General features: G+C 40.3%; 1 protein-coding gene and 2 long non-coding RNA genes across 4 annotated transcripts in view; 1 reads left to right on the forward strand and 2 right to left on the reverse strand.

The window, feature by feature from the left end:
* The first annotated feature begins 2,757 nt into the window (after positions 1-2,757).
* wbp1la (WW domain binding protein 1-like a) overlaps positions 2,758-26,842 on the forward strand; it is a 29,562-nt gene continuing 5,477 nt past the window's right edge. The window contains exons 1-3 of one of the 2 annotated variants that reach the window (XM_033613894.2): positions 2,758-2,964; positions 4,705-4,807; positions 17,489-17,650. In XM_033613894.2, coding sequence (XP_033469785.1) covers positions 2,890-2,964; positions 4,705-4,807; positions 17,489-17,650 — 340 coding nt within the window. In that variant the 5' untranslated portion in view covers positions 2,758-2,889. Of the gene's footprint in view, positions 2,965-4,704; positions 4,808-7,933; positions 8,854-17,488; positions 17,651-26,842 lie in introns of those variants that run through there. The other variant, XM_078160601.1, reaches the window with a different exon arrangement.
* On the reverse strand, positions 10,521-11,148 carry LOC144458427 (uncharacterized). The gene is made up of 3 exons (XR_013487910.1): positions 10,975-11,148; positions 10,721-10,873; positions 10,521-10,644 (listed from the first exon to the last, which is right to left on the reverse strand). It is a non-coding gene; the product is annotated as an uncharacterized LOC144458427 (long non-coding RNA).
* LOC144458428 (uncharacterized) lies at positions 12,363-12,994 on the reverse strand. The gene is made up of 3 exons (XR_013487911.1): positions 12,825-12,994; positions 12,562-12,737; positions 12,363-12,484 (listed from the first exon to the last, which is right to left on the reverse strand). It is a non-coding gene; the product is annotated as an uncharacterized LOC144458428 (long non-coding RNA).

Genomic DNA, 26,842 nt, shown 5'->3' on the forward strand with positions numbered 1-26,842 from the left:
GGCTGTCGGCTGTGTATTAACCTGACTTCTGCACAACACAACTGATGGTCCCAACCCCATTGATAAAGCAAGAAATTCCACTAATTAACCCTGATAAGGCACACCTGTGAAGTGGAAACCATTTCAGGTGACTACCTCTTGAAGCTCATGGAGAGAATGCCAAGAGTGTGCAAAGCAGTAATCAGAGCAAAGGGTGGCTATTTTGAAGAAACTAGAATATAAAACATGTTTTCAGTTATTTGACCTTTTTTTGTCAAGTACATAACTCCACATGTGTTCATTCATAGTTTTGATGCCTTCAGTGAGAATCTACAATGTAAATAGTCATGAAAATAAAGAAAACGCATTGAATGAGAAGGTGTGTCCAAACTTTTGGCCTATACTGTATGTATAAACTGAAATGATAGTGTTACATAATCTGAAGGCACAACATCTGCTAGAGGACTTTCAAAGCCGATGTTCTTTTAGTTCATCATACTGTTACATGGTGCATTTACCTAAATAAAGTCATGCTAAATAGAATTACCACAAACTAATCACAAATTACTCCTTACCACAATGCACAGATAGTGAGACAGATAGGGGGTTTAGAGGGGCCCACAGCTCATTTTTGCCCCAGGGCTCTCAAGGGGGTAAATCCAGCCTTGCCCTGGACAGGTTTGAGTCTATGACAGATAATAAAACATCAGTCTCTCTGTCATATGTCTTTTCAATTACAAAAATTTAGGTGAAACTTTAAGGACAGAAAAAAGGCCAAGGCTAATCTCAAAGTTCAGGAATATTCATTCTGAGGACTCAAAAGTCAGATGGTAGCTTCTTGTCACCCATGGCCATGGTTGTATAGGGAATGGCTTGGTGTATAGATTGCCCACACAACCCAGTGCTCCCACAGACCTAGCAGACCAGTAGAACCCACCTTCATCAGGACTCCCAAATTCTCGAGCAACTCTCTGGGTAGCAATTTTACAATAACACACAACACAATGGTGGTCATCACTGTGTCCCTCTTCTCTAGTGCTGGCCTGTGGAAAACATACATAGAAAACAAAGTGGAACAGCATTTTATGATTTCAACCAAGAAAAAGCCACATGAGGCCAAATTATATAACACAAGAGCAGGCTTCAGTACATGTGCCAAGTTGTCTAGTATTTGAAAAGCATCCACCTATATGCACCATCACTGTTCCCAGAGACAGGCCAGAAAGGATGTGGTTATGGTTCTCGTTTAACTTGCCAACCAATGATTGGCTATGGTCTAAGCCAAAGGATACCAGTTTTACAATTGTAAGACTGGTGAATACATCCTGGGCCTGAGGTTTACATCTGTGGTGCCCTTTCAAAGCAAAGAGCAAATGAAAATAAAAATATGCGGGCTGGGTGTGTGTGTGTGTGTGTGTGTGTGTGTGTGTGTTGGTAAAGGTGGGGGTGAGAGGGGTTTTTTTTTGTCACTTACCTGTAGTGATATCTAACCTTGGACATTGTGTTTGGCCTATTGTACAGAACCTTTTCCATAGTCCACAAACTATTCTTAATGTTTTCTGTGCTCATATGCTCATATTGTCAGTTTTCAACCATGTGAACACCAAGAATTTTATTTTATTCATGCCCACTGCATTGAGGTGGTGGCAGAAATATCTAAGAGTGATGTCTCAAATCTGGACAAATAAAACCTCCAGTAGATGGGCTACCACAAGAGGTAAATGAGAAAATTTGTAGACTAAGTTATTCATTTAGTAATCTGGTTGAGAGTGACCCTTTAAATGCTTGAACCCTTAAATGATCTGCTCGACTGCTTGGCAGAGCACATTTTAAGTCACTATATCTTAACAAAAAATTAACTGAACTTAAGTCAACCTGACTGGGTTAACTCTACCATACAGTTTTTGTATGTAGTGCTACAAAAACCCACTAGATGTTGCTGTGTCTTTAAACATTATGCCCTTTTCGGTTCATCTCCTTCAGGAAGTTGGTAATAGAAAGTCACTTGAGATGAAAAAGACTCTGTGTGGTGGGATTTTAAATGGTAGGTATATTTTTGACATTTATTAATTTCAGAGGTCTTAATAAGAGATTTATGTAACTTTGTACAAAAAATAAAAGTTTAATAAGGGTCAAACAACTTTAAAAAACATGCAACCATGATCTACCAAATGGTTCATTTGTCCTTTCATGGTGAAGGTAGTGAAGCTAAGATATTAAAATTTACAATTTTTATTGAATACAAATAGGATGAATATTCAGTTGTTAATACCATACATCTAATGTTATTCCATTATTTATCTGATGAAAACATTTATAACAGTATGATTTTTCACCATATCTGAGATGTTTTGAAAATACTGTGATGGTATATATCCATAAATACATGAAAATAATACGGTTACTGGTGAAACAACTTCTTTTTGTTGTGGTTATTATTATGGAAAGAAAAAAATGCAAATTAAAAAAAAAATTCTTAGTGTGGACATCAAAGGTTTAACTGATTATTATTATTATTATTATCATTATTATTATTATTATTGGTGATTATATTGATAATGCCAGTGTTTCCTATTATCTCCCCACTGCATGCATTTAAAAAAGATTAAAAGTTGAGTGCTGGGGTAAAACTGATCACATCTGCCTGGTGACGTAGATGTATGCTGATGACAGATGATGCACACGTCAACCAGAGCACCTTTTTAGAGCGACAAAAGCAAGAGCCAATCGCTGTTCAAGAAACGCCTATATTTATGAATGGACCAATGGCTGAAGAGCTGAGCCGTTTAAGGAAACTATTGTTAAAGTTTGGCTGGACTTGTTTTGGTCTGGTCAGCCACCGAGACCGACGTTTTGTTGACAATGTGATTGTTAATTAACAGCTGAGTGGTAAAGAAATATTAGTGTCAAATGTTTATGGCAATGGGGTCAGTGAAACTCAACGCTGGGCAAGAAAATTCAGCGACGGCGGCCACAGTCGCAGAGGTAACACCCAGCCGACCTTCTTTAACAGTTGGTTAGCTAACGTTAACTTAGCTAACGTTAGGTTACATTAACTTAGCTTTTAGTGAGCATGTTGGCTAAATCGTATTAGCCCGATTCTCACTTGTTTCATTCTTTGGTTAAAGGTTACTTGCTACGAACTTGTCAGTAGTTAAAAACTTCTTTCCCTGAAGGCCAGCTTTCGTATCCACCGTTAACATGGCTAATGAAGTTAGCAGTGTTGTGAAAATATCAGTTAGACCAAGCTAGCTAATTCGGGTAACATTAACGTTTTTGAGTGATGGACATGAACACACGTTTTGCTTTCTGATTTATATCAAGCAATACGAAGAGTTGACCTAACGTTATATCTTGGCTTTAGAAATGCCAAGGATGGTCATTTACTACGTTTTATATTACGGTCCGGACTCAGGGGTAAAAATTAGATCGAAAAATGAATGCTACAATATTACGTCGTAGATTTACAGAAGCTATAGTGTCACATGACACATTTTACATCAGAAACGTCAGTGGTGTATACTCTTAGTAAAGTAATTAGTTTGTCCTGAAATTGCATAAGTTCAATAAGATATAATTAACTTTTTACTGTAGTGATAGCTAACATTCTGCTAATCCGTCAGATTGTGTGAGTGTCCTGACGAAGTATTGACAGATTAGCTGTTTAAGGCAACACACACTTTATACGGCATGTGGTTTTTATGGATATTTATTCACTGGCAATACAACTAACATTCTTAATCAGGTTGCAGAATATGGTACAAACCAGATTGGCCAAAAAATAGAAACATCAGGATGGCCATCATCAATACAGTGAAGATGTATCCATTCATCACCCATGATGGCACTAGTTGGGTCTAACCCATCGGTGGTGGTTAGGACTGTGAAGTGTGACAAGTGTAGATCCATAAACATTATCTACAAATCTGAAAACTGTGATGACTGAAAGTGACTCATTGGAATCTAGACATAGCTTCTGGTCAGCTGTATTACTTAGCAGAAAAGACAGGAAGTTGTCTTTGCTCAGTGACCTGCTGCAGATAGAAATGTTAGTTAAATGTGTCAGGACATCCACTCAAGAGGCTGACTGTGTTTACTTGGTCAGTGTGATATTTGATTCCAGAGGCTGTGCTCAGTTGGATCCAGACAGTCTCTGGGCAGCTGAGCTCAAGTTCACCAAGAGAAGCAACAAATATATAAATCAAAGACATTAGGATTGGACCTGAAATGATCAGACCACTAATTGATAAGTTGATCCATAGAAGATTTATCAGCAACTCTTTTGATAACCAGTAAACTATATAAGTGGGGAAGGGAAGGACTGCGTGATATATTTACTGTATTCTTGAAGGCATGTAAAACCTTCAGTATAGTTTTATGGCTTATATTGTGTATGCATCACAGTAAAGCTTGTTTTTATGCTTTTATTGTCCCACAACAGTGGTGTTTGAATCTTGGGTAAAATTGTGTTAAAGAGTACACTGCAAAATAAGCACTTTGTGAGTGATAATAATATTTATTTTAAAAAGTAATGAGTGTTATGTTTGAAAAATAATTTTTGGCCACTGTCTCCTCAGTGTCATGATGGTAAATTTAATGTCAGTTTCAGAGGATTTCAAAAAATAATTTATAATGTGCTTGATATTAGTTATGGTAAGTAATATATTCATATAAAATGCCCAGCTCTTAGTATAATCAGAATGTGGTATGTTCATGTGTTTACAGGCCAAGTTGGTGTGCCAGGGAGTAAACAACCAGAGCTACACCTGTGAGTCAGGTCACTGCTGTGGAGAGACACAGTGCTGCAGCTACTACTATGAACTGTGGTGTGAGTTACCCATCTCCTCTTTATTTATTTATTCATTCTGAGTGTTGGATGATTTATCTTCATGACACTTATAAATAACATGCCCATATATAAATTCATACTGCTCATTCAGCGTGCATTTGCTTTATTTTTATTTCATCAAACAAATATTATACTTCAAAGTAAAGGAAATCTCAAAACAACAAAGGGAGGAAGCAGAATGAGGTGCTGATGTTTGATAAAATTCAGGAGTAGTACCAGTTAAGCAAGTAGAGCCAGGCCCTGTGTATAATCTGTCATTCACAGTCTGCACTTGTTTACTTTTTTGCTGCTTGGCTGCCTGGTTGTCTCTCATTAAAATTGCACATGAATGCTTCTGTTACATAAGGACTCCATACCTTTCAAAGCAACCTCTGATTTTTTTATTCTTTTAAATTAAGTTGTTGTTTTGATACAGAGAACACCAAAGTTGACCAGTGGCAAAGGCCAAAGATAGAGGAAGGACTTATGGGGCTTAAACAAGTGAAGGGGCGTTAATGTTGACTGAGACAGGGTGTTGCTCACTACTAATATCCCTTTTCCACCAATTTAGCATCCGTACAAAGGTTTTTTTAAATACAGGTAAACCCCCTAAAAATAAAACAGTAGACCAGAGCGGTGTTTATAGCTCTGCAGCATACGAGTATGCCTTTCTGTGTGTGTGTGTGTGTGTGTGTGTGTGTGTGTGTGTGTGTGTGTGTGTGTGTCTGTGTGTCTGTGTCTGTGTGTGTCACATTCAACATCACGGATGGACTAGAAAAAAGGTTCGTAAAAACTAGAAAGCTGTAATAACATTATGGTGGTTACTTCTGTTTACATATCTTTTACTTATTCGGTCTCTCCTTCAAACTGGGTGCAGGCTAATTTGGAACAATGTTTAAGTGCTGCTTGGGGGCAGATGGACGGTGTTTGTGGTGGCATGTCATTGCATCTCGCTGGTTAAGGAGCCACCAGGGTGTTGTGTTCCCATCAATGCCGATCAGAGCTGAAGCCGATAAATACCATGATTTCTGCAATATTTTTTAAATTGAATCCACCATTTTCATATGAATTATAAATGTATTGTCTTTTAATCTTGTCTGGCTTATTATTCCAAAGGAACTTAAATATTTTTTGTTCAGAAGTTTTAAAGAAGGATGCCTCTGGTGAAGGAAGTGCCAATAGGAGATAAATGAACTGAGGAATTACGAGAGTGTTTATCAATGTAACCTTTCCTTGTAATGTCAAAATCCTTCCTTTCCAAGGTTGTAAAACGTAATCAATTTTCTCCATTTTTCGATCATAATTTATCTTAACTAAATCTTTTGGATTATCTGGAATATGAACTCCCAAAACATCTACTGAACTGTTACACCATTTAATTGGAGCTTGGCACTGTAAACCAAAATCTGTACCTCTCAATGATCCTATTCTCATAATAGTGCATTTACCAAAATTTGGCATTAGTCCAGACAATTTTGAAAAAAGTTTAAGGCCATCTAATGAAGATTTCTCGGGCTGCAGGAAAAAAAACGCGGTCCATAAGGGCGTATTGGTCCTTGCAGGGCGGACCGAATGGTTCAATATTTTACCGAGGACTGCTGCATCCCTACTGCGTATCGTGTCAATTTTGTTTCTATACCGTTTGGTTTTAATCCTGTAATACATGAGTTATTTCTAATTTTAAGAGCAAGAATTTCAGTACATAACAAAAGCAGATATGGGGACAGCGGACACCCTTTACATACGTCTCTAGACAGAGTGAAACTATTAGATAAGTGTCCATTGTTTACTATTTTACTGGTGGGTTGATTGTGCATGACCTTCACCCATTTAAAGAGAGTTTCTCCAAAATTAAAAAACTGGAGAGATTTTTGGATAAAATCCCATCTTACTTATCAAAGGCCTTTTCAAAGTCAGCAATAAATAAAAGTCCAGGTTTTTGTTTGCTTTCATAATAATCTATTGTATCAAGAAGATGCCGTATGTTATCACCGATAAAGCGCCCTTTTATGAACTCCGTCTGATCATAATTTATTATATCACCAATTATCCTTTTTATTTTCAATGCAATACATTTAGAAAGGATACGGGTATCACAGCAAAGGAGTATCAATGGTCTCCAATGTTTCATATATAGAGGATCTGTATAATGCCCTCGTGAATCTTGCTTTAAAAGTAATGTAATGATGCCCTCTTTCTGTGTATAAATATTACTGTCAACAAGAGACTGTGGTTCTTTTTCAAAAGAAAATATGGCTTTGAAATAATCCACCTCCTCACACAATATTTCCTGGGGAGACGTTAAAATAACACCATTTGTGATATGTAAATTCATCATATTTTATTTTACAAAATTACTTTGATTCAGCCTTAAAAAATGAGCAGTACACTTTTCCCCTTTTTCCATCCAAATAGCACGAGACCTATTGATGATACCATTCACTAGCTCACAATATAAATTCTCCAGTTCCAATTGTTTGTTTTTAAGTAAATAAGTTATTTCGACACAGGGGAGCTACATTTCGTCCAACTTTTTATTCAGTTCATTTATCTCTTCTATTAAGCTTCTCTCCTTCATCAAATTTTTTTTTTTTTGTTTCCACGACCCATCTTAATAGCATGACCTCTAAATGCACACTTAAAGGCCTCCCAGATGTTACTGTATGTGGGTCCGATTAGTTTTCATTATTTTCAAAAAATTATCTGATGAAATCTTTTGTTTTTTCAATAAACATAGTCATTTAGAAGCGACAGGTTGAATTTCCAGTAGCCACACCCCCGCGGATGTTCAGCGGTAAGAATTTGAATCATTACAATTGCATGGTCAGATCTTAAATGATCACCAATAACGCATTTTGACACCTTAGAAGCAAGAGAAAAAGAAATAAGGAAATAAGGAAATAATCAATACGGCTTGCTTGTTGTCCTCTACGCCATGTGTATCTATTTGAATCTGGATTTTGTAGCCTTCAAATATCCACTAGATCTAAAGGTGCCATGGTTTCTTGAATTTCACCAAGTGCCTGTGGATGGTTATTAAATGAATGAGTGCCTGCACAGCCCTTGTTCATATTTAAAACAGTATTGAAATCTGTAATATTTTGGGTTGTTTTTTTTGTTTTTTTGACAGAAAATGACATCATGAATTTTCTCAAAAAAGCTTGGATTATCTTCATTTGGAGCATATATATTGATTAAATTTATATGTAAATTATCTACAGTTACATCTAACAAAATCCATCTCCCATCCTCATCAGTTTGAACAGATTGAACAGTGTGTGTTGCTGCTCCTTCATAAACAAAATCGTAACACCCTTAATATTACTAAGGCCATGACTAAAATATATAGACCCACCCCATTCTGATTTCCATTCTAACTCATTTTCAGCATTAGAGTGTGTTTCTTGCACACATATAATTTTTACATTTTCTTTATCTTGCAGACAAGTAAAAACTTAATTTCTTTTTGAAATATTCGCCAAGCCATTACAATTATAAGTTGCAGTTGTTATACTGCTACATGTCATATCTCATATAAAGTAAAAGGTAGAAATGGAATAACCTTCTTTTCAAACTTAGTGGGGATCCTGCCTAACACTTTCATAAACAAAAAACACTTACTAAAGTATACATAAAACACAAAAACAGTGAAACATTCCTGTATTTGCTCAGCCATCGACTTAATTAAAATTTGTAGTATTATTACTGTGTCAACCCCTGTCCATTTTAATGAAATAAAACATTTATTGGTGAAAATTAATAAAATAGCAAGTCAAAAAAAAGACCATAAGCAAAAACCCATGCCAATCAGGTGATCCTCACATAAAAATAGTGATATAATGGTGGACATAGGTCTAAACTAATACTTCAGAGTATGCCTGTCGCGATATGCGATAAGTCATTTAATTGCATGGTAAATTTAAAGGGAGACGGTAACTTTTCTGCGATTAATTGCCATATCCATGCGTGTTTGTTTTCCTCGTTTCTCTCCACCAAAGAGACTGGACGACAAGAGCGTTCCCTGCTGTGCATCGTCTGGCAGCCAGGTGAGTTGGTTCATTAGCGTAATGAACGGAGGGAAAGCTCTTGTCATCGAGTGTCTTTGTCTCTGTGGGGGAGGCGGGGCTATGGGCTGCACACAAACACAAACACACACACACACACACACACACACACACACACACACACACTAGTGTTGCACGGTATACTGGTACCAATGGTAGACCATGGTACTAAAACACCATGGTACATATGATACCATAATCACGGTACACGACTGTGGGATAAGTTCAAAGTCCAGTCACAAGAGGGTGAGTGCCCATGCGCCGTCCAATAACGGCGCGTGCTGGCCACCTGGCACTCAATATGCTGCTGCAGTGGTTTGTTTTCCAGTGACATTTCAGGTATTAGCTGAGCTATTGGGTGTCTTTAAGCAGTGAAATTTATTCTTTCTTTCTTTTTACTTGTAGGCTAGATTTGTTTATATATGCTACAGTGATTTGTTTTCCACAGAGCTCTACGGTGCAAGCATTTTACTCGCATTTGCGACTAAAAATAGTTTTGTGCAAGCAAAAGAAATCATTCAGGAGCACGCTGTGCGAATACAGATTTCACCCAGCAGCAGAAATGAAAGGCGAATCCTGCTGGTTGTGGGTTGAACGGGAGTCAAATACGGCGTCAAATACAGCGGCCATAGTGCTCCACGGCGCAAGATAACGGCTTACCGGTGACCGAGAAGCCAGCATCCAGGTCCAATAATTTCCTCTTTGTTGGTGTCATGACTGAACAGCTGACCTGAACAGCTGAGCCATGGCGGCACACAGGTATGTGACGTGTCAGAGGAGAGACGAGCCGTTCACATTTCTCTCTTTGTGGCAGGTAACAGTCCACAAACCTCACCACACTTAAGGGACTGTTCTTTACTTGTCAGGGGAGGAGGGTGGCTTGGTGATTTTTATTTTATTTATTAATTTTATTTTGATCCCCCCATGTTAATCACTTATTGATGCTGTTTTTGAAGTATGAATAAGTCAATAAGTTATTTATTCCATTGAAATATCATTGATGTATTACAGAAAAGTGATTCATCTTTTTATAAATGACAAAAGGCACATCTGCCTCATTTTTGCTGTGGTATCGTGATACTACTCAGAACCGTGATACTTTCACCAGTGTTGGGTAAGGGTTACTTTAAAAGTAATCAAAGTACGTTACTGCGTTACTTTTTAAAGGGGGCCTTCCGCGGGGGCGCGGAAGGCGGGCGGAACAAAGTCAAAACCCACATTTTGAATGGAACTGCAAAACTGTAATTGTGAACACTATATACACACATGAATATGCAAAGCTGCAATTGTAAACACTATATACATACATATATAATTGCTATACAAATGTACTTAATAGAAATATTTACAGAATAGAACAATAGATGAATTATGTACAAGTACTGATGAAAATAGCCTGCATTCAGTAAATTTTTACTTAAGATCTACATATATAGATATACATTTTAATAAAAAGATATAAATAATAGCCTACATTTACTCTGTTAGTTTTTATAGATTAATAGATATACATAGTAATAAAAGATATGAATAATAGCTTGTATTTAGTTTTTACTAGATATACAAGTATATTTAGATATAGAGACATTTACATCTCTACTGCTTGCAAAGTTTGCACTCTTTATCTGAGCAACTAATTCTTCTGGGCTTCCTAAAGAAATACTCCAAGGCCTTATCGTAAGGGAAGTCCTCAGGGTCAGGTCCATTGATGGAAATTCTCAGGCAGGCAGCCAGGTGTTCACCTCTCAAGTGGTTTCTGAGGTCGGTTTTTACCTAAGGATTAATGTGTAAAAAATAAAGGCATAAAATGTGAAAATATTTGTTTTGCTCCTCAAAGTGATCCTCTTACCCTATTCAGAGTGGAGAAGTCCCGTTCACAGTTGACACTTGAAACTGGGATCACCAAGGCAATGCTTGCGAGGAGGCTGAGGCAGGGGTAGATGTTATCCCACTCATCAAACTCACTGGCCAGCAGAGTGAGGATGTCAGCCTGGTTCTTGTCCTTCCAAAAGCAGGTTTGCATTTGGCAATAGTTAGTGAGTGAGTGTGTTATGAATCCCATTGTATTAATTCATTAATTAGAAATGAGCTTAATTCACCCACCTTGAACGCCCCAGTCAGTAGATTGTTCTTGAATGAAGTCCACTCCTGCAGGACCTCATTTTCTTGCTCAGGACAGAATCTTCTGGCAAGATTTTTGAGACTGTTGATTGCAATGTCATCCTGCAGAGAAGCAGATTTTGGTCCCAAGACACTGAAGGCCCCCAGTATTTCCAGGTCATGGAACCTCAGGTCAAGATTCTTCTCCACACCACTTAAGTAAGGGTGCATGATCTACAATGAACATAAGAATGATAAGAGTGAGACAGTATAGTCAGGACCACAAAAAAAATCATGTCAGAGGTAAATTATTATTAACCTCTTGTTGAAATCTGGCCCACTGCTCCTCCCTTGGGGCTTCCTGGCCATCTCCTTGCCCCCGGTCTCTCCTGCCCCTCTCCTCCTCATGCTGGATGTTAAATGTCCCAAGTCCTTGGGGATCATCCAGGTCCTGATGGAGGCGAGACAGGAATGATCCTGGGAGTGGAGTCTGTCCAGCTTCTCTGATGTTTTTCAGGGTATTTATTGTGACAGGGACCTAGATTTTAAAAATTATAAACAGAAAACCATAGCTGCTATTACTGGTCAGATGGGATTTTTCAATGAATACAAAACACAATGACTTTTATACAGTTTTTTTAAAGTAAATGTGCACATTCAGCATACCATCTCCTTTACATGAAGGAAGTTCACATCTGCTTTCTGAAAAACTCTGGACAGGCTGGCAAGGTGGGGCAAAACGTCCGCCTGCAAGTATATGGCAGCCACAAATCTGTATGTGGCACAAAAGGTGTACAGTCCCTTTGCCACCGGACACTTTCGAACTTCTGCCTCCTCTGCCAGGGCTGCCAGGACTGCTGGAAGGTTTCTTTGGAGGTTTTCTATCGCCTTGTATTGAGAAAGCCAGCGAGTGTCTTTTACTTCCTGGAAATGTTGCAAAGAGAGAATATAGAAAATATCTCACGTTTTACATTATGAATAAACAAGAGATAACTGCAACAGTATAAAATTACAATTACCTTAACTTTTAAGTCAGTAACACCCAGGGTTGTGGATGCTGCCTTGAGTGTAGCAGTGCGATTTGCACTGTTACGGAAGTAAACATGTAACTCTTGCAGGTGGTCCCTGAACATGGCCATGTATTTCACATGGTTCGATGAATCCTTACATGCAAGAGCTAATCTGTGGGCTGCACAAGCCACTCCCACAATCTTTGGGTGGCTCTCACTAAGTTGTTTCACAACTCCATTCACTCGTCCTGAATTTTGAAAAAATGTTTCTTTTTTAATAAAATCAGTAACATAGGTTAACAAACATTTTTACAAGATGTATAATACTAGTACCCGTCATCACAGCTGCTCCATCAGTCCCCACTCCATACAGGCGCTCTGTTGGCAGGCCTTTCCTGTGGAGAGCAGACTTGATGGCTGCCACTATCGTGTCTGCCTTACCATCTGAAAGCTCAACCAGGTCCAGGAACTGGTTATAGACATGGCCCTCTTTATCCAGGTATCTGAGAAGAAAGCAAACTATTAATATTCACATATTACACAGGATCTGAAAGTTGTTTATTAAATTTTACTTCCATACCAGACATGCAAATCAAGCTGCCTGGCTGTGGAGACATCTGTGCTTTCATCAACCTCCAATGCTATTGCTTTTGAGGACTGGATTTCTGATAGTACAGGTTCCTCAATGACCTCCCCCAAAATCTCCAGCATCTCATCAATGGTACGATGAGACCTGTAGTTGTTGCGCTGGTCAATCTTCACATTAGGAAAGAGAAAATTTGTGTAATTTTTATTTATTAATGTAAAGAATGGTTTATTATAAATAATCCTGGTGACCTTTACCTTCAATTTCTTAAAATAATCACAACCCAGAAGCTCAGCCAGACTTAAAAGCTTGGGGTAGTTTGTGTGATGGGCCAGTTCATTTTTAATGAGCCAGTAAAGGCATTTGAAGCCACCCATTACTGCCTCATGCTCCACAACAACTGTGGGCTCAAACGCATCCATCACTGAGAAGCTTGTAAATGATAAATATTAAATTGTTACACTCAAACTTAGTTATATTTACATATTTGATGTTGAAATTGGAACCTACCAGATGCAAGAGATGTTTGGCTTTTTACGCTCTGCTGATGGTGCTCAGTGGTGATATGCCTTTCGATGTAATCCTTCCTATAAAGCACTCCTCCAAACTCCACAAAGGCCCTCTTTGCTGGGCCCTTCTTAGCAGGGGGCTTGTGCTGCCTGCATAATCTACAAAACATCCCTGAAATGTAGAGCAATCATAAAATTATAAAACAGAACAAAAAAGAAAACATGGTCATAATTGAAGAAATAATGCAGATACTAAATTTACCGTGCTGCGTGTGATACAGCCAGGATTTAAATTGAGGCATGTTTAGCCACTCAGGGTCAAAACCACTGACCCTGTGTTTTGCTGTTGTCTTCTCTATAGGGCAAAAAAACATAAAAAATTAGGAACCTTTTATGGGAAAAATGCATTTCTGATCTGACCCGACCCCTGTTTTATTTCCCTGTGTTTGTTACCTCCGCCCTAGCTGGAACCACTGCCTGCTGCCTGCTGCCTGCTTCCTCCCCTACATCTCCCTGCGTAATGTTACCCACCACTACTATCCCTTCCTCCTCCTCCTCCTCTCTCTCTCTCTTACTGCCGCATCTCTCTCTCTCTCTGCCGCAGCTGCATCTGCTGCCACAGCTGCAGCGCTAGTTGAAGCCTGGAAATATTGAAAGCAAATACATTTCACACTGATGGAAGTCTTGTCACTATTCCGTGCGTTTCTTAAGCGTCTTATACCGTTTTGATAATACCCCGTGAGGTCCGGAACCTACCTCCTCTTCAAGACGAGGTCTTTTCTTCTTCAGAAAATATTTTTCTATACTCATCTGTGTAAAGGAGTGAACATCCAAGTTAATTACTAATGAGCAGAGCCGATTTATGTAGGCTAACATTACGGCGCTAGCGGCAGCAGCTCAACGGGTGCCTGTCGGCTAACGTACACTAACAGTTAATGTCTCTGCACATTTTGAGCTTCCAGGTTTGATACAGACACAGGCTGATATAACATGATGAGTTAGAGTTGTTCGGACCACTTTTGGGCTTATTTGACCACTTTGTACCGGCACGTCTTACCTTCGTCGTTCGAGCCACGCCTCTTCCGCCACGACTTTTTCTTCTGCGTCTTCTCAATTTATAGGCCCACCACGACTTCTTCTTCTGCATCTTATTAATTTATAGGCGGCGTTACAATGCATACCGCCATCCAATGCGCCAGAATTGTAACGACACGCAACATTCACAAAGCAAACAGTCCGGAGGCGAGGTCGAGTCAAAAGCCGAAAAATGTATTCGTGGTGGCCAAAATTTATTTGTGGCGGGCCGCCGCGAATAAATGAACGTGTGGGAAACAGTGACTTTACTGCGTTACTCCCTGAGTAAAGTAACTCAATTACTTTAAAAGTACTTCCAACGTTACTCCCTGAGAAAAGTAACTCAAGCACTTTTAAAGTACTTTTGAGTATTCTACATTTCCTATTGGGCAATGGACCACAGAGCGCTAAGCCTACATTTTTTTTTCTCCAAAATTAAAGTTGATCCAATTCTCCCATCACAGCCGTCACTTTGACCAGTAGAAACACAGAACAATCTGCTGCCGTAGACAGCTGTATGACAACAACACCCCAGCGTTTTTTATATTTCCTCTAGGGATGTTACCACACAGAGTAAAAGGGGGAAATGATGGTGTGAAACAGCAGAGGCACTTTGTCAACCCGCTGAGTACTGTCATTAGCATCAAGCTAGCAAACAATGGTACATCCTCACGGTCGGACATAAAGTAATAACATTAACAAATAGCGGCGGGGCTTTTACTCACCGCAGCTGCAGAGGCTCCCAGCTTCATTTGAAACAAACTACATTATAGACGGTCCGTTAGTTATTAATCCCTCTGTGTGTTGATATATTTACTTTTTATCCCCTTCGTTGTCTTAGTTAACATATCACACCGTCATTTCAAACTCAACGCTTGTTTCAAATTAAAAGCCCCTTATAACCTCGGCTGAGAGAATCCCTCCATTTTCTAAATAGGCTTTCATTCTGAAACATTTGTCAGAACTTCCTGTGGAAGATACAGTAGCTTGACAGTTTACATATGGTGCGTCAAATGTAGCTCCTGCCATGTGCTGACGCTTTTAGGTGACTACAACAACATGTCGGCTGACACATGAACAGACACAGTGACTCAAATAATAGTCAAAATAATAAAAACAGGACAAGCATAACCTGATGACATCACACACACCGTGAAAGACGACCGGGGATAACTGGTGAGTACCAGCGTGTAGCGTGTACCAGGCATAATGCAAGTCCTGAGTCTGAAATATGTCTGTCAGTGAGTCCTACTCCATCTATTTAGACTCCACCATAGACAACGGCAGCATTTCTCCGACCACGTAGCGAGCCACAAGCTCCGTGGCTTCTTTCCGACTGATAGGTTTAACGTTATCTCCGTTATTAGAACCAAACGACAGCCGTTGCTGTTTCAGAGCTTAAGGACCAGCGTTCTAAAAGTAACGGAAGTAACTGATTTCTTGTTTGAAAATGTACTTAAGTATTTGATCACTCAAACAGCAAACTAACACGTTAGGTTACTCGTTACTGCAAAAAGTAATCAAAGTACTCTAACGCGTTACAAACTAACGCATTAGAGTACACCCGACTTTCACTGGTATCGTACCGTGGGTCCCAAAGTTTGGTACCGTGACAACACTACAACGAAGACTTATTGGACCTGGAGCCGGGCTTCTCGGTCACCGGTAAGCCATTATCTTGCGCCGCGGAGCACTACGGCTGCCGTATTTGACAGGAATATGTATTCCTGTCTGTGTCTGTGACCCCCGTTCAATCCACAACCGGCAGGATTCGCCTTTCGTTTCTGCTGCTGGTTGAAATCTGTACTCACACAGTGTGCTCCTTAATGATTTCTTTTGCTCGCACAAAACTATTTTAAGTCGCAAATGCGAATAAAATGCTTGCACTGTAGAGCTCTGTGGAAAACAAATTACTGTAGCATATATAAACAACTCTAGCCTACAAGTAAAAATAAATAAATAATAATTTTAACTGCTCAAAGATATTTCATAGCTCAGCTAATACCTGAAATGTCACTGGAAAACAAACCACTGCAGCAGCAAATTGAGTGCCAGGTGGCCAGTGCATGCAGTTATTGGCCAGCACACGCCGTTATTGGACGGCGCATGGACACTCACCCTCTTGTGATTGGACTTTGAACTTATCCCACAGTAGTGGTTCCGTGAGGTACCGTAGTGCTACGGTACTCCAACATTATGGTATCATATGTACCGTGGTGTTTTTGTACCGCGGTCTCCCGTTGGTACCAGTATACCGTGCAACACTAATACCATACCATGACTTTGTCATACCAAAAATTGAAAAAAACAACATTTGGCCACAGGGGGAGCCACAGCGATCGGTCGCATTTAAGCCATTTTTAAGCATTTTTCTGTTGTTATAGCGCCACCCAGTTGCCAATTAGAGTTAAATTTCTCCAGTCACCTTGAGGCGTCCTGTTCTACATATCTACCAAGTTTATTAAAAATCGATATGGCGGTAAGGCCTAGATAAGAAATTAGCTCTCTAGCGCCCCCATTTTGTTTGATCGGGTCAATAATGGAGGGGTCCTCTCAGATTATGAGTGGTCATATGCCTACAAAGTTGTGTGGTGATTGGTGAAACCCTTGAGATGTTATACACCTTTATGTGATGAGCCACGCCCTCCGCAATATTCATTGCCTTATAGAAGCTCAGTTTTAGTAAGTTTTCCAACTTTTGCCAAGAGGGAACTTCAGATATTGGTCCCTAGATTATGTTCACCGAGTTTCATGCAGATCAGTCAAACTTCCTAGGAAGAGATCGATTTTAAGTGTTTTTCAAAAAATTCAAAATGGTGGAAAATATTATGGGTCCTTGAGGCAAATTTGTTCCTGGTGAGGAGAGGCATCTCTGTGCAGAGTTTCATGTCTCTACGACATACGGGGCATGAGATATGCCCATTCAAAGTTTGCAATTTCAGTCGGTTGTTATAGCGCCCCCTTTGGCCAATTGATGTATTATTGCTTCATTCGCATCCTCCCATGACCCTCTACCACTGTGCCAAATTTCACATGGATTGACCAAGTCAGTGAGGAGAAAAACGTGGAACAGACGCGCGTGCGCGCTCACACACACACACACACACACACACACACACACACACACACACACACACAGAGTTTTTGTCATTATATAGTAAGATGTTTGGTTTTGTCACAACAACATTAAAAAGTGACACACAAGAACTGTGAACTGTTTATATGCTTGTTTGTTAGTACTGAAGCTAAGATTTTGACCGTTGCGTAGACAAACTCTTTGTACTATATGTCAAGATATGTATTAATTGTGGTGTTTTTGTGTTTTTGGTTCCCTGCAGGGTTCTGGCTGGTGTGGGCTCTGATCATTATCCTGACATGCTGCTGTGTTTGTCAGCACTGGCGCTCCAAGCAACGTTTCCAGCAGCAGCGCCGGCAGAACGAGATCAACCTCATTGCATACAGAGAGGCTCACAACAACTCTCACCTACCCCTTTATCTCAGTAAGTAGTTTGCATGCACATTTCATACATAGTTAGTTTCTACCTCTCAGACACATGAGGCCTGTATTCACAAACATTCTGAGAATACTCACAGAGACCTCCTAACTTAGCCTAAACATTTTTTAGTAAGGAGTCTTAGCTTAGGAGTGACTTAGGAAAGATCTCAGGGCAACTCTTACTAAGGAAGGGACAGAAACTTTTATCTTAGTGAGGAGGTATGGTTGACCCCGTTGCTGGGTGTGATGCATTCTTGTAACAGATGTGATTGGTTGTCACAGACACCTTTTGTGAGCCTGCAAGGTGTGGACACTCAGGGGAAATAAAATGAAATGCTGACTGTTAAAGTGATGTCATTTTTAGTGTGATCACTCTGCTGATGGAAGGTTGAGACAGACAAAAGTCATCACTGCTGCACTGTTGGATTTTTCAAGTTTTTCAGATATCTTAGTCTTGTGATCAATTATTTCTGGTGTTATAGTATTATTGCGTTGAGTGTGAAATGTGTGCATACCCCTAACGAGAATGATCACATATATTATCCTTGCATGATGTAATCTGTAGCATTTCATTGACTCACTGTCATGCAGCGTTTGGGGAATATTTCTCCGACTCCTCGTGTTTCCACCATTCTCTCCCCTGCTTTAGAAACTCCTAAGTCTCTTATAAGTCCTCCTCCCTACTCTTTTATTTGTACTTTATTTTTATAGAAAGAACAAACACAACATACAGTATAAAAAACAAAAAAAACATAGAACAAACAGTTGGTCACCTACACATTCATACATACGTTATACTGATTGAGATACAAGTCATACAGTAATGGCTCAGTTATCATCTCTTGTGGTCACAAACATAATCCATTTTTCCCAGTATTTCAAATACTTATCCATCCGTAGACTTAGCGAAAAGGTCATCCTTTCCATATTTTGAATATTAGTCACAATATCTATCCAGTCTGTCTCTGTTGGAGGTGTCGCCTGCAACCATTTTCGGGTTACAGCTTTCTTGCTGGCTGCTAATAATATTTTTGAAAGATATTTGTCTCGCATCAGTAAATGGGGTGCAATATTGCCCAAATAGATTGTAGAAAAAGAGCAGTAAATTTCGTCACCAAAAATATTTTGTATTACCCGTATAATCTCTTGCCAGTATGGCTGAATAGCTGGGCAGCTCCAAAATATATGAAAATGGTCTGCTAGCTGTTCTCCACAGTTCCTCCAACATAGACCTCTGACTGTCTCCCCTGTCTGCACACATTTTAACTTAGGAGTTATGAAATACCTGACCAGATTCCGCCAGCAAAAATCTCTCCAAAGACCAGAACTAGTGGAAGTTGACTGCACAGAGCACATATTCAACCATTCTTCTTCTGTGATGATAGTTCCAGATTCTTTTTCCCACTTTAATCTAACCTTATCTGTTGAGTGTTTCTTATTAGATTGAATATGGGAGTACAGTGTTCAAACAAGTTTCTTATTGTCCTTATTTTTGTACATGTCAATAAATATGTCAATTAAGTTAGTCTCACATTCCTGTGTTGGTTTTATCTCATCATTAAAATAAGTCCTGATTTGAAGATACCTAAAGAAATCCAGTTTTTCTAACTCATATGTATCCGAAATTTTCTGAGAACTATCAAATTCTCCCTTCGATGAAATTGAACAGTAAGAACTTCTATACCAGTGTTTAAACCTCCCGTCAATCCTAGCAGGTTTGAATTCGGGGTCAAAAGAAACCCATCTTAGCAGTTTAGACTGTCTTTCAAGTAATGGTGATTTACATTCATTAAACCAAATTTGAAGGCAAACTTTAGACCATTGATTCAGGCCACTAGAATGCTGTTCATACAGTATTTTACTAACCAGTATAGATTGTAACGGTATATCTAATTGTAAAGTTTCCAAATCCTTCCATTTTGCTGTATAATTCGGGTTACAGCAGCATGCCAGTGATCTTAATTGCGCTGCCTTATAGTAGTCTGCTAAGCATGGTAATGATCTACCCCCTTTCTCTTTAGACAGTTGCAGTGTTTTGAATTGAATCCTTGGCCTTCTTCCCACCCATATGAATCTTGAGATCCACTTATCCCATTCGTTAAATTGCATTGGTGTAACCATTACTGGCAGGGATTGAAAGAGATATAACAGTCGAGGAATACTACTTAATTTCAGATGAATTCCATTTAAAATCAAATTTATTTAGCATGTCTTTCTGAGGAGTGTAGTTATAACATAACATGGGGCGGCAGTAGCTCAGTCCATAGGGACTTGGGTTGGGAACCGGAGGGTCGCCTGTTCAAGTCCCCGTCCGGACCAAAATATGGAGCGTGGACTGGTAGCTGGAGAGGTGCCAGTTCACCTCCTGGGCACTGCCGAGGTGCCCCTGAGCAAGGCACCGAACCCCCCAGCCGCTCGGAGCGCCTGTCATGGGCAGCCCACTCTGACATCTCTCCACTTAGTGCATGTATAGGTCCAGTTTGTGCATGTGTGTGTTCGGACCTGTGTGTAATTGACAAACAGAGTGAAAAATTGAATTTCCCCTCGGGGATTAATAAAGTATATAAAATTAAAATTAAAAATTAAATTAAAATTAAATTAAATTAAAAAATTAAAATTAAAAAAAATTAAAATTAAAATTTGGGTTTTTTGCACATTTAATTTATATCCAGAATAGGTTCCAAAGTCTTTCAGTGTAGACATCAACCTAGGGATGCTGACCTCTGGCACTGTTATAAGCAATAGCACGTCATCCGCATATAGGCAAATCTTTTGCTCCAAGCCACTGGCCATTATTCCTTTTATTGTTGGGTCATCCCTAATTGACTGTGCTAAGGGTTCGAGAAATAGCGAGAAAAGAGCTGGACTGAGAGGACAACCTTGACGGCAGCCTCGCTCCAGCTTAATGGGCTGTGAGTGATGTCCGTTAATTTTTACTCTGGCATCTGGGGAGAAGTATAGTGTTTTAAAACATCTAATCGAGTCATCTTTAAATCCAAATCTTCTCAGCATCAGATATAAGTACTCCCAGCGAACCGAGTCAAACGCCTTTTCGGCATCTAGACTGAGTGCTACAGCTCTGTTATTCCCCTTAGTTACATGATCAAGTACGTGCAGCACCCGTCTAATATTGTCTTGCGTCTGTCTGTCAGGTCCTGTAAAGTTTCCTGTGCAGACCCCGTTATTTTACTACACACACTAACAACTTTGTTTAGGAGATTTCTCTCTTTTACCCTCAAGGAGTGAAACCAACAGATAAAGGAAAACGTGATCACAGACTCAATAAAAGAACGATAAAACTTTTCTTATAAATCAAGTCCATATTTTTCTCAAATGTCAGCTTATTGTCAAGAATAGTGCCTACAATTTCAACTGCCTGACCATCAATCACTGTGAAGTCAGGAGATGAGGGCTGCACACGTCTAAAATCGGGTCCATGTCATTGGTTCGACATCCCATTAGTCCGACTGTCCGCGGTGCTGAACGGCTCGCGGCGGGCGTATGGTGTGCCACGACCGTCTTGAGGCGGAGCAGGCTCACGGCTTATGTGTTTGTCACTTTCTTTTTCATTTTAACCCAGACCATGATCTTTTCCTGACCCTAACCAAGTGGTTTTTGTGCCTAAACCTAACCAGACCTTAACCACACGGCATCATGATGATTTCGGAACGGACTTCGGAACAATGAGTTTAATATGGTCGGAACAATGGGCTGTCGAACCAATGCGCAGTTCCCTTCCCTCCATGTTCTTGGTGGATCCCCTTCTTTAAGTGTGTGGTTAAAGCAGTCCAAAAGTATGGGCACTATTTGCTCTTTAAAGGCCTTATATCATTCGGCCGGGAAGCCATCCGTTCCCGGCGCTTTATTGGCCTTCAATTTAGAAATTGCTTTTTCTGTTTCCTCCTTTGTGATATCTGCCGTTAGGGCTTTATTCTGTTCTTCATCTATGGAGGGTAGATCTAGTGATTCTAGAAATGTATGTATATCCTGAGGACTAGTTTTATTTGGTTCCCTGTATAGTTCTCTGTAGTAGTTTTCAAAAATGTGTTGTATGTCCTCTAATTTGTGGCACACTTTTTTAGTTCTAGGGTCTCTAATTTCAAATATGGAACTCTTTGACTGTTGCTTCCTTAGCCTCCATGCCAGGAGTTTCAGGGCCCTAGGGCCATTCTCATAATATCTCTGCTTAACAAACTTGGATTTTTTCTCTAATTCCTTCTCATAGAGTCCATTTAATTCCTTTTTGATAGTGTTGATTTTATTTAGAATGTGGGGATCCTTCCCTTCAACATGTTCCCTCTCTAACACTTTCAGATTTTCTTGTAGATCAGATAGCTTTTTATCTCTTTCCTTTTTCTTACATGATGTGTAGGCAATAAGCTTTCCTCTGATCACTGATTTAGCAGCGTCCCACAAAACACTTGGCGATACTTCCCCATTATTGTTGTTTTCCATGTGCTATTTAAATTCCTTTCGTACATAGTTCTTACATGTGTTATCATTTAAGATACTTGTATTAAGTCGCCAAAACGTGTTTTTCTTTTTATTGTCTAGGTGCAGGGTTAGATAAACAGGTGAATGGTCAGACACCTCGAATCCCTATACTGCATTCCTTGAGTCTGTGTCTGTCTGAGTTATATGTAAAAAAAAAAAAAAGTCAATTCTTGAGTGCACTCTGTGACTTGCTGAATAAAATGTGTATAAAATGTGTACTGTCTTTCTGTTGGGTGGAGCTCCCTCCATACATCAATCATCCCGAGGTCTGTCAACATATTCTTCATTACTCTAGTGTTGGGAGCAGGTCTCTTTAATGTGTTAGAGGAGTCTAGCTTGTAGCTGGATATTCCAGTCTCCTCCACATATTAAAACCCCAGTCGCTTCAGAGGCAATCAAATCAAAAATTTCTCTTATACAGGAATTATCCTGGCCAGGTGGTATATACACATTAACTAGTGTAACTTCTTTCTGTTCAAGGAACCCCTTAACAAATACATACCGACCCTCTTTATCACAGAGTTCAGCAACCACTTGGAAATTGACTCTGTTAGGAATCAGTATTGCTACCCCTCTTTTTCTCCCTGTCTTATAACATGAGTAAAATGTATTTATAAAACCATATTTTTTTAACTTTTCATGTTCAATTCGGTTGAGATGGGTCTCCTGCCAGAATACTACATGCAGTTTCTCCCTTTTCATCTTTGCAATAACCTTGCCCCTCTTAATTGGATTGTGTAAGCCATTTACATTAAGGGTAACTACCTTATATTCCTGACATTGCATTTAATCCCACAGTTAACACAGGTAGGTTAAAGACATGTTACAGGTGACCAAACTTGAACTGTTTTTGAACTATAAAACAAACTCAAAACATTACAAGATAAAACAAGCCAACAAATTAAAAAACTCAGGTAGACTTGCATTTTGAAGTAGTACAACACTTCTTAAAGTGGGGGGAGTAGTCTAGTGAACCACCAGAGCCCCCCTTCAGTGCAACCTATAATATCCCTGCTCCAAGGGTGTATTTGTGCAGTAAGTTCGTCAAGATCTGATCTCTTTCCCATAATTGTCGGTCAACTATATTCACTATGGGCTAAGGGCGACCACACACAGTAATAAATTTAAAGTTTAGCACCTCATGAAATTAGGAACTGGTAGTTGTGTATTAAATGAAAATGAGAAATGGAGAGAAAACAGAAACAAATGGGACTCAGTCTTAGTGGAGAGGGGGGAGTCAGCCACAAGAAAACAACAAAACAGGTGACATACAGTTTTTGCTCCCAGCCACTATACAGTGCACCTCCATCCCCCAGTCCCATATCACTAACATTTTTAACTGGACTGTAGCTCTCAGTCGAGTCTCTGCTCTTATAATGCAAGATCGTTAAACAGTCTGTTACCTCCCGTTTACGTTGTCACTGTGTCTATCACGGCCGCTGAAAACCTTGCAGCCTTTGCTTAATCCACTCCTGGTGGGACTGGGTGCTGGCTGTCTTCACTGGACGCTGCCAAGTGTTTTTCCGTATTTTCTCTGGGATCCCGGATTCAGCAGTGCTCTCACGCTCAAGCGGGAAGCCCCTCTTCTTCAAATCCTCCGCCGCCTCCGCTGCACTCCCATACGTTAACCGGTCCGCTGTCGAAGAAAACTCGTAGCTTGGCTGGCGGTGGTGTCTGAAACCATATTCTCTTTTCCCGCAGAAGTCTCCTAATCTGCACATACGCCTTTCTTTTTGCCAGCGTTTCTGCAGAGTAGTCATGGTCGAAATAAATCCTCCTGTCGCCATAGTAGATCTCCCTCTTCTTCCATGCAGAATGCAGCACCAGTTCTTTGGTTTTAAACTCCTGAAAGTATACAACCACTGACCTGGGTTGTGCCTCTTTTGGGGGTTTAGGGCCGAGCGCTGTGACACCGTTGTATTCCAAGTTCAACTTCAGAGAGGGGCTGCGGCTCTTTTTTGATCATATTGTCAATAAATTGCTGGACGTTGTTTTCCTCTGCTCTAGGTCATAAGGTGAACGCAGTTATCATTTCATCTCATTCCGACATCTGGAGACTACACGATCTTTACTTCATAAAAAAGATCGATACATGTTCAGCTAATCAGCGGGAGTTCGTAGCTCATAACCCTGCAAGAGTCCTGTGATCGGGGTTGTAATTCGGCACTTGTTCTGTCTGAGCGTAATGATCTGTTCCACCTGAGCGTAATGAGATTTGGTACGCGAGTGGTGGCACGGCTGTCACGTGATCACGCTACACCAATAAGGTACCTGCATTTCGTGTCACCATGGTTTCATTCAGCAGAGGAAGACAGACCCGGAAGTCCTCGAAAGTGAGCAGAAATGAGCTGAAACAGCGCTATTCACATCGCCATGTCCATGAAACACGATGAGACAAATAGACAATAAGGTGAACTAAGCAAAAATGTCTTAAAACACATTTGATTCAATACCTGGGCATAACCGACGTATTATTACATAGACAACATAGCTGTCCAGCGTAGTACGGAATACGAGAATGGCTTTTTTTTGTGTGTGTGTGTGTGTGCACTGTTCTCTCGTGATGAGTTATTATTTCGCTCTCTCGATATAACAAAGATTGTTTTCCTGTGATAATTGTCAAGTCTGATGATTGCGCACTGGTTAATGTGATCGTCTTGATTTCAGCCTACAAGAGCTGTCATGGTCCTGCTAGATGCCTCCTGTTATCATTAGTCACACTTCTACTGTTATTATACACATATGATTATTGTCACATAGGCCTACCGTATATTTCCAAGTAGTCGCCCGGTGGCATATAGCCGCCAGGCATCTAATAGCCGCCGGGGGTTTGACCCCATTTTGCGTATTAAATGCCGGGGCGATTATTTCCTCATTCATTGCCTCAAGGAGGGACAGCCCTGCAGGCAGGTAGAGAGCAGCTCGCTCAAATATCCGTGATCGCCTACACCCGTGTGCGTAAAAGCACACACAATTCTGTGTCCTCTCACCGCGGATGCTGTGATTTGATGGCCCGGTACTCATTGTAGCCCACTCTTATAAGACCCAATAATAATAATAATAATAATGATAATAAGCTACTATGGGCCATGCCTTTTAAATTAAATTACCAGAGGAGTTCGCTGAAAAACAGGTAATGTCAGCCTGAATTACTCGCATGCGTCCCCGGTGAAAATCGCTGGACAGGAACTGTAACCAAATAACGGCCTGGTGCATTATACCAGTATTGTTTTAAATTGTGTTGCTTTTAATGTCTCTGTAAAGCACTTTGAATTACCTTGTGTTGAATTGTGCTATATAAATAAACTTGCCTTGCCTTGCCTTGCCTTGCCTTGCCTTGCCTTGCCTTGGTGCAGGTCGGTGCAAAAAAACCCAAAACAAAATAAAAGCCTTGAGCAAATAGCCCCTGGTTCTTTTAAATGCCTGGGGTCAAAATCGATTTTGTGAAATAAACGCCCGGGCTACTATTTGGATTTCAGGACTTTACTTTTCAGCGAACTCCTCTGGTAATTTTATTAAAAGGCATGGCATATAGGTCCACAGTAGCTTATTATTATTATTATTATTATTATTATTATTATTATTGTTATTATTGGGTCTTATAAGAGTGGGCTACAATGAGTACAGGGCCATCAAGTCACAGCATCCGCGGTGAGAGGACACGGAATTGTGTGCGCTTTTACGCACGCAGGTGTAGGTGATCACGGATATTTGATGTGGGAAAGATGTAGCCAGATGTATTACCTGTTTTAGATACGTGGTTGTCTGTCCGTCCGTCCGTAGCACAAGTCATGTGCGCCACTTCACCACCGACCCGTGCGTAAAAGCGCAGACAGTCCCTCAGCCCTGCAGGCAGGGAGAGAGCAGCCCTCGCGAGCTGCTCTCTCCCTGCCTGCAGGGCTGTCCTTTCTTGAGGCAGTGAATGAGGAAATAATCGCCCCGGCGTTTAATCGTAAAGGCGTTTAATACACAAAATGGGGTCATACCCCCGGCGGCTATTAGATGCCTGGCGGCTATATGCCACCGGGCGACTATTTGGAAATATACGGTAGGCCTATGTGACAATACATGTGCATATGTGTATAATAACAGTAGAAGTGTGACTAATGATAACGGTAGGAGGCATCTAGCAGGACCACGACAGCTCTTGTAGGCTGAAATCAAGACAATCACATTAACCAGTGCGCAATCATCAGACTTGACAATTATCACGGGAGAGCGAAATAATAAGTCATCACGAGAGAACAGTGCACACACACACACACAAAAAAAAGCCATTCTCGTATTCCGTACTACGCTGGACAGCTATGTTGTCTATGTAATAATATGTCAGTTATGCCCAGGTATTGAATCAAATGTGTTTTAAGACATTTTTGCTTAGTTCACCTTATTGTCTATTTGTCTCATCGTGTTTCATGGACATGGCGATGTGAATAGCGCTGTTTCAGCTCATTTCTGCTCACTTTTGAGGACTTCCGGGTCTGTTTTCCTCTGCTGAATGAAACCATGGTGACACAAAATGCGGGTACCTTATTGGTGTAGCGCGATCACGTGACGGCCATGCCACCACTCGCGTACCAAATCTTATTACGCTCAGGCGGAACAGATCATTACGGTCAGACAGAACAAGTGCCGAATTACAACCCCAATCACAGGACTCTTGCGGGGTTATGAGCTACGAACTCCCGCTGATAAGCTGAAC

The sequence above is a fragment of the Epinephelus lanceolatus genome, chromosome 17, assembly GCF_041903045.1.
Source record: "Epinephelus lanceolatus isolate andai-2023 chromosome 17, ASM4190304v1, whole genome shotgun sequence".
Taxonomy (NCBI): domain Eukaryota; kingdom Metazoa; phylum Chordata; class Actinopteri; order Perciformes; family Serranidae; genus Epinephelus; species Epinephelus lanceolatus.